General features: G+C 39.9%; 1 protein-coding gene across 1 annotated transcript in view; it reads right to left on the bottom strand.

Annotated features, from left to right (window-relative positions):
• Positions 1–2,929, bottom strand: part of LOC105528906 (putative neuroblastoma breakpoint family member 5) — a 24,240-nt gene extending 21,311 nt beyond the window's left edge. The window contains 3 exon segments of the mRNA XM_011965889.1: positions 46–260; positions 1,178–1,277; positions 2,692–2,929. Coding sequence (XP_011821279.1) covers positions 46–260; positions 1,178–1,277; positions 2,692–2,929 — 553 coding nt within the window.
• Positions 2,930–8,915: the final 5,986 nt, after the last annotated feature.

Here is an 8,915-nt window from a genome sequence, read left to right as displayed (position 1 = left end):
CATAAGCCTGGAGCTGTGTGTCATCAGGGCCCATGGCCACCTCACCTGGGCTCAGCTTGTGAACAAGGTGCTCTGCCAGCCTGCGCCCCTCAGCCAGCTGCTCTCGGAGGTCCTGACCCTGGGACTTTTCAAGGTCATCAGGAGCGAGGAGGGCCTTGAAATGCTGATTCAGTGAGCGGGAGGCATCTCTCCCTTCCTGTAACTTCTCCCGTAACTGGGTCAGCTCTCGTGCCTGAGAGTGAACCAGGGCTTTATATTGCCTAAGGTGAGATAGTAGAGAACATTTAATAATGGAAAGGGATGAGTGATCAGGTCTAATACTGCAACAGAGGTTTCTTTCAGAATGTCCCCAAGGAGATCTCCAAGTAGAAAGTCAGAACATGTTTGGAGAGATATCTGTGACCAAGAGAAAGAAGAATATATGTGTTTGTATACACATACACACACATATACACACACACATATTTACACACATACATATACATATATATACACACACACACACACACACACACAGAGCCTTCTGATATATCAGAGAGTGCTTCTGTAAGATCCTCGATAATGTTCCATTCACCTTTTTCTTCTGTAAACAAAAGTCGGTGTCTTTCTAAATCAGTTCCACAAGAATGTCCTTTGAGTTCCTCACTTTGGCCATGGGCATCTCTATGTGAAAATTCACTTAGCGCATCTTGCAGTGACTAGACACAAGCCATGCACAGAAATGTGGCCAGGTGCAGATGGGGTGAATTGAAAAGATTAAAGAAGAAAAGAATGACAGGGTCAAGAAGGCAACACTGATTGAATGAATGAAACGCCGCAGTCAGTCACGAGGTGATTCTGACTAAGAGTAAAGGTGGTGGTGATCGCACACCATTTTGAGTATCCTAAATGCTTCTGAGTGGTTCACTTGTTTTTGGTTTATTTTGTGTTATGCAAATTTGACCTAAACAATTAGTGGCTTCAAGAAGAGAAAACAAGGCTTAAGAAACAACTGCAATCAATAACTTACTAAGATGACTGTTCTCTGTTTTATAAATGTTTGTGTGATATGTTCCTGCCATGTAAATGCCTGCCCTTGTCCTGGCCCAGCTTAGCTCTTAGTTCTCCCAGCTGAGTTGCTGCACTTCAGAGATTCACACCCCTGCCCATCTGCCTGCCCCCAACGGGGCCTACTCACCCGAGCTCCTCAGCTTGCCTGAGCTTCTCTGCCAGCTTCTCCACGAACTGCAGTTCATCCCTCAGCACAGAGTCTATGATGTCTTTGTACTCTTCACACTCTGAGAAAAGACAGACATGCCTGCCTCCGTGGAAGGCTGGATATGCTGCTGGGATCACTGCCTACAGGGCAGGTGGCAGCATCCATCCCAAGGATGAAAGCAGCCCCAGTACCAGGCTCCAGGCAGGCATTTCCACATCTTTATTTATCAACCTCCCAACTTTCTGTTATCTGATACTCCCCAACTTAGAGATGGGAAGAAAGAAACTCAAGGGCCCATCAAGTAGCTTGAGAAGATGATTCACCTGGAACAAGGCAGAGTCAGAATTCACAGCCCCTGAGGTCTGACTCTGAATCTTGGGTCACTTTCCAAGCCTTACAGCCTCTCCTGTAAAACACTGCGCTGGGGCATGAAGTAATGATATCCTGCACAGTCGGAAAGACCCTTAGCACTATGGGACTCATGGTTTCCCTTGTACCGGGAATTTCAAGTGCAAATATATCAAACATTTAAAAAATCAGATCTGGATATAATTGCATAAAATATGAGGCATAAGATCGTGAGGCAACGACAGAAATATGCCCAAATACTAATAAAGTTTGAATTAAGCTAGAAACAGTAGAATGAAGAACTAATACATAACATTTACTCTGTTCCAAGAACTGTTCTAGGAAATGTACAAGCAATAGGTCACGTAATTCATTGCAGTAATTTACAGAGGTAGGTATTATTATAGTACCCAATGAACCGATGAGGAAACTGAGACAAAGAGAAGATAGGCAACTTGGATGGAGCCCAGGAGACTGGCCCAGGGTCTCTGCTCTGCACACTACACTGCTACCTCCACAATGTCTTATGTGCCAGCTTTCTTCCTCTTTAGGAACAAGATCCTGTGCCCCAGGAAGCAGGGCTTCCCTCTCACTGGCACACTACCTGCTTTGAAGGGTGTCACAGATACCACAGTTTCTGTTAGGAGCAGTCTCTTCTTTAAGCTTGTTAGAGCGGGTACAGTGTACGGTTGCCATGTTTCCCCCAGAGTCCCCAGGATGGAGCTTTGCCTATTTGGCCTCAAAGAAGCTCGAACTGAATGGAAGTTCATTAGTCCCAGATATTTCGACCAACAGACTAGATGTTATATGTCTGCAGGATCTTCTATGGTACAGAGAGAATTCTCATAAACATGATTTAGCCCCTTACTCAGGAAAACAGGTGGTTCTGTGCCTGTGTCGGCAGTCAACATGTTGGATTTTAACTCTAGTTCCATCTCATGCCAGACTGCAGTTGTGGAAAAGTTGCTAACTACTTTGTGCCTCTGTTTTCCATGTTTAACAAAATGAGGTTAAAATACCCACTTCTATTGTCCTAGAAGTATGGGAAGGATGACATTAATTTTGATGAAGAGACCGTTCAGTTTCTCAGAGAGAAGACAGGTGGTCATTCATCACTTTCGTGATGGTGAATCTATAGAACTTACTGTATTTCTTCAGCTGGTTGGCCAGGGAGTAGGCAGTAGCTTGAGTTATAAGGAATTTCTCTTTGAGGTCTCGGAAATGCTGATTGCTCTCTGCCAGCTGGGAGCGCAATTCCTTGTTGATTTCTAGGATGTTCATCTCTGCCCTCTCGCCGGACAAAGGGTCGGCAGATACCACCATGCTGACGTTTGTGGCAGAAGAGGTAGAGCCAGGGACTGGGGAGAAGAAACCCAAACACATGATGGGTCAAAAACTAGTGAAATCAATTAGGTTTCAACAGGACTGAGAGATGACAATAATTGGAATTGTTAACTTACGTTTTTGAAAAACTTGATCAACACCCCACAACACTTTAGAGTCCTTAACTGCAAAAACAGGGTCCAGGATGCCAGAGCTCAGAGTTGAAGGCACTGCCTAAAGCTCCGACTCTGACAAGAGTGAGGGAGGTAGCAGCCAGCGCGCCAGGTAACGGTCTGCAGTTGCAATAACAAAATTAGAAGGTGGGGGTGTCATGGAATCTTAGGAGCCCTGCATTCCAATTGCCCAGCCTGTGCTGAAACACTAGGCTCCCTGGTCTCACCTGATGGTCACTGATGGGGACCATTTCTTCAGCAGTCACTCTCAGTATTAGTGCACCCTGGTGACAATGCTACAGGCCCACCTCTTTCCCAAAACATCTAAGCCTATTCCTCATTGCTCATCTCTTGTGTGCATAAAATCATCAAGGTAGAGATGGTTTCCCCTAAGGTTATGTTTTCTTAGTGCTAGTCACAAAGTCACCCCACCTTCTTTTTAAGGTAAAATGATCTCAATGCTTTTCCACAAGTGAAAGATATGAAATTTTAGACTGCTATGATATCCTTTGGGTCTTCTGCAGTTTTTTTCTGTGTCTACTGAAAATGAGTGAATAATTCATTTTTAAAAAATATTTTCTATCCTTTCTCAGTATTCTTGTTGCATCCCATTGTTATGATGGTTTCTTTTCTCTTACTGGGGAAGCATCTTGTGTTTTCACTACACTTAAGACCAGTTTCACATCCCTACATCCATAGCTCTTCCTCTATGCGTGGATTGGTTTGCTTTTTTAATGTCACTGACCACTCATTTCATACTTATCACTTACAAAGATCGTCTGGTCCCACAAGAGTTCTTTTCAAGGTGTCAAGTGATAAAAATCATTTGTATATATCCCCTGAAAGCATGTGTTACCATGTATCTTGGGAAGTCTTGTAAACCTGTAACTATTTTCATTTAGGTTTCGCATATATTGAAAAGAACAGGGCCATGAACACTTCTTATGGAATACTGTTGGATATATATACATTTTGAGTTGCTCTAAACCACTCATGTGTGGTTGCATTCCAGTAACAGAACCTGGCAAGATCAAGCTCATGGTCAAGGGTGGTTGGTGATCCTCAGTGAACCACCAACCAGGTTGGTGATCCTCCCCTGAACCACCTCCTCACTTTCTCAGCTTTCATCCCCACCCAGATTTTGTGAGGCTAGAACTTGGGAGATTGTCCTGTAGCCCAGGTCTCCTAAGTTTGGCTGCTGGACTTGCCTGAGTTGAGGTGTGATAAGTGTGACCACGGGCTACTCAGCATTCATGTGGAAGTGAAGGGAGGAGGACTGGATCAATCCCATTGTAAAGCGTGCCTCTCAGCAGCCTGCACCATCCTCCAACTACACTGTGTAATGACAGTGCTTTGAGATGTAGCAAAGGCTGTAAATAAATCTATTTTCTGGTGTGTGTGAGACCTGATATTATACGGGAGGAAGAAAAATTTGCAAAATTTCTTCATTTTAAAAATGGTGAAACTGCAGATCAGAAAGACCAGAAAGTTATATGGCTTTTTTGAGGTCACAGAGGGATGAGTCTTGAGCACTGTCAATAAAAGCAATCACAATATTTATTCAGTGATTATTCATAGAATCCATAGAATTCAGTGAATATTCATATAATTATGAGTAATATTAATTGACCAATTTGTACGAAGCCTTTTCCCCAAAACTGCACATATTTACACTTTGTATTTTCATCATAATCCTTAAGGTAATGTTATTATCTATAAGAAACGGGTATGAAACCTGAAGAAGAGGATAGCAAATCATGTATTTGGCCATATTTCCATTTTTTTGTTTCTGTGATTCTGGCAGAATGACCATATTGAGTCAAGGGAATAGTATTCATTACTGTATCATTTTCCAGGACAGAGATGTGCCTTACTAGAGTATTTGGGGTCAAAGTTTAGAAGTGTTTGCAACCTCACTTTAACAGTATGGGAAATAACCTCTATTACCTGGAATTTCAATGGAACTTCCTAATATACAAGAGAAGTATGACACTTGGGTCTTCCCTTGGCTGTATTTAATTCACTCTTCCATAGAATACCAATGATTCTTATTAAGATTTTTGCCTTTTTGTAACCATGGTATATGTTTTTTATGGAGAAGATTTTACTCTTATCTCTATTTTAAAGAATAAATATAAGCTATGGCTTAGGTTTTATGCCCTGGACTTAATATTTTTCTGATTTCTGTTTTGAGGTTAAATTCTCATATAAATAGAAAAATACTCGTTATTACTTATAAGAGCAAATTAGTTATTGGTTTGCGTTTCTGAAGTCGAAGCACAAACTTTTGTTTTTAATCTTTGTCTGTCCCCATCAGCGCCACTCATTGTCTCTCAGTATGACGAGGCCGTGTCCTGCACTTACCCTCATCCTGCTGAACCATTTCCATGTGCTGTCCAATTCCATCAGTGATTCGGGCTCTTCTGAAAGCTCTCTGAAATGGGTCGAGTTCTCAGCATGTCAGACACCTTCCAGACACAAAAGCAAGCCATACTGTAGAGTGGGCAGCTGGGTTCCAACCTCCCTGAAGTTGGCAGTGATGTCCTAGGGCAGGAAGGAATGCTTTCCCTTTTCAGGGAGTCTTTTCTTCATGTCTCAGTGCCTCTGATCTAGTGAATACAACTGTCCTGAATGAAAAAGAACTTGCTAAATTTCTGGTTTCTTGTTAGGCGGCTACAACAGATTTATAAGACTTACTTACCCAAGTCTGCTGAAGTTTGAAGTCTTAGCAGTACGATTCCTTTTCTTGTAAGTTGAGCAGCTTGGAGAAAATTGGCCCTGTTGCCATGCAAAAAGATGTAAACTTAACATCTACTCAAAGCAAGCTTGAATTTGAAACTAGGGCTTCCACTGTTCCAAAGTTGGACTGTCACTGCCTCAGGCATGTGTCCCGAAGGGCTCGTGTCTCTGCCATACTCAGGATAAAGTTAAGATGGAGCCCAGCAAGGCATGTCTCCTTCACTTCTAGGTTCCCCCAACAGTTTTCTCCTCTTTAGAGACTGCATTGAATACATTCTTGTTCTGCTTTTGTGTTTGGCTTTGGAATGATGTGATGGAGCTCAATGGTTCCTACCCCCAAGTTGATCAGAGTAAGAAACACCTGGAAGGTCAGTCCAGTGTCCTCCTTGCAGGGATTCTGATTCAGTGCCCTCAGGTGGGGCCTGGAATGTGTTTGTTAACATGACTCAGATGTGCAGTCCGTTTGGGGACCCTCTGATACCACGGACCTTACAGTTTATGGGATGATTCTGTTTTGCTGATGAAGAGACCAAGGCAGAGAGAGTGTGTAACTCGCCCAAGTTCCCTTTGCTGTAAGTACTGGAGCCAGATCTCGGGAAGAGTCCCCCTTCCCCAATCCGCTTTCCACATTTTCCAATTCAGTTGTATAGGTGCTTTCCAAGTAGGTGTTTCTCTCCCCCGTACCTCATTTCTGCAAAACAAGCAAACACACATTAAAACAAACAAACAAAAAACAAAACAAAACAAAAAAATTCTTGAATTCAATTTGTTTCCTTTAATACATTCCCTCACAACATGCAGTCAGCATTATATTCTGGCCACTTACTATTAATATGAGATGCTTGTTTTTGTTTTTTTTTTTTGTTTGTTTTTTTTTTTGAGACAGATTCTCATTCTGTCATCCAGGCTGGAGTGCAGTTGTTATTAGAGCTCACTGCAACCTCGAACTCCTGGGCACAAGCGATCCTCCTTCCTCAGCTTTCCAAGTATCTGGAACTCTAGGCACGCATCACCATTTCTGGCTAATGTTTTGTTTTAAAATTTTTTGTAGAGACGAGGTCTTGCTATGTTGCTCAGGCTGGTCTTAAACTTCTTTCACTCAAGAACTTTTTATTGAAAAGTCTTTCATTTCCCCAATGAGAAGCACTCGTGTCTTTGTTTTTAAAAACTTTAAATAACTGTATATATATGAGCATAATGTTTGAGTCTGTATTCTTTGTATGTTGATATACTTCTGTATACTTACACTAGTACCACAGTTTTAAAATTATTGTAGCTCTAGAATGAGTTTTGAAATCCAGCAGAATAACTCCTACAACTTACTGCTTCTTCAGGACTGACTTGCCTGTTCTAGGTTCTTTGATTTTCAAATACATCTTGAAATTAGGTTTTACATTTCTCTAAAAATTCCTACTAGAAACAGTAATCAGAACTATGTTGATGTAATATCCTAACAAAATTGAATCCTCCAATCCATGAATGTAATATATTTCTCTATTTAGTCTTCTTTAATTTCTCTCACCAATAGGTTTCAGGGGCTTTGTATCTGCTTCATTATATGTATTCTTAAGCATGTAATGATTTTGGATATTAATCTCTATTATTTTTTATTGAATTTCATTTTCTAGCTGCTAATTGCTAGTATGGAGAAATTAAGATGACTAAATCAACGTTATAAAGGTATTTATTAGGTACAATAGACTGCACCACTTTCAAATGTGTAATCCAATGCATGTTTACAAATATACACACTAATGGAACTACTGCTACAATCAAGATATAGGAATTTCCATAAGCTCAAAGTTTCTTGTAACCCTTTGCAGTTCATCACTCTTTCAACCCTCAGGTCTGAGGAGTCACTGTCACTTTCTGGCAGTGCATTTTTAACCATTTTCTATAAATGAAATTATACCTGTGTTCTTTTGTGTCTGCCTTCTTTCATGTGTTATATTAATTTTAAAATCCATCCATGTGAGTATTTTCAGCAACAGTTAATGCCTTGTAATTGCTGAGTAGTATTCCTTTGTGTGGCTATACCATGTCTGTTTATACATTCACTTGTTTTTGGACATTTGTGTCATTCTAGGTTTGGGCTATTTTGAATAAAGCATCATGAGCATCCACATGCAGATCACTGTGTGGATACAGTGTGTAAATTCCTAGGAGTGGAAGGACTGTCCATCTGATCTGTACATGTTTAGTCTTACAAGAAACTGTTAGCCAGATTTTCAAAGGAGTTGTACCATTTTTCATTCCCGCAAGTATAAAACTTCCAAGTGCTTATATCCTCACTGATATGTGGTATTTTCAGTCTTTTTAATTTTAGCTGTTCTCATGGATAAGTAGTGGTATCTCATTGTTGTATTGACTGAGCTCCCTGATGACTAAAGAGTTGAGCATCCTTTCATTTGCAAATTGACCATTTATGTATCTTATTTTCTGAAGTATCCAAGTCTTTTGAGAAATTTTTTCATTGTGCTGTTTATCTTATCAGACTGCATTTTATATATATATACTATTAAAAAATCCTTTGTTGGAGATAAATACAATTTATCTTATATTGTGGCTTCTTTTTATGTTCTCTGAATGTTACCTGTTTTGGAGATAAAGATACATAATCATCAAAAGGTGATTATGTATATATACATATAACTATGTTCATGTCTAAGAATCATTTATTAGACATATATGTAAGGATCTATTTCTGAATTCTCTTTTGTCTTATATTGATATATGTTTTATTTTTTCAACAATACACATTATCTTGATTTCCATAGCTGTATAGTAAATCTGGAAATAGGGAGTGAATACATTCACCATTGTTCTTTTATAATATTGCTCTCTTATTATTATTGATCATTGACATTTTCATACAAATCAGCTTATAAATTTCTACCAAATTGCCTGTTGGAATTTTTGTTAGAATTGAATTGCATCTGGAGATCAATTTGGGTAGAACTGGCTTTTTAACTATAACAGCTCTTCTGATTCATGACAAGGTTTATCTCCCCACTAATTTAGTTTTTTTTTTTTTTTTTTTTAATAATTTCTCAAAGCAGTGTTTTGTAGTTTTCAGTGTACTGGCCTTACACAAATTTTGTTGTATTTGTTTCTAAGCACATCATGAATTCAGA

Source organism: Mandrillus leucophaeus, unplaced genomic scaffold (assembly GCF_000951045.1).
Source record: "Mandrillus leucophaeus isolate KB7577 unplaced genomic scaffold, Mleu.le_1.0 Scaffold1189, whole genome shotgun sequence".
In the NCBI taxonomy this organism is placed as follows: domain Eukaryota; kingdom Metazoa; phylum Chordata; class Mammalia; order Primates; family Cercopithecidae; genus Mandrillus; species Mandrillus leucophaeus.
The sequence above is the reverse complement of the archived record's forward strand: the minus strand, read 5'-3'. Positions and strand labels throughout refer to the sequence as shown.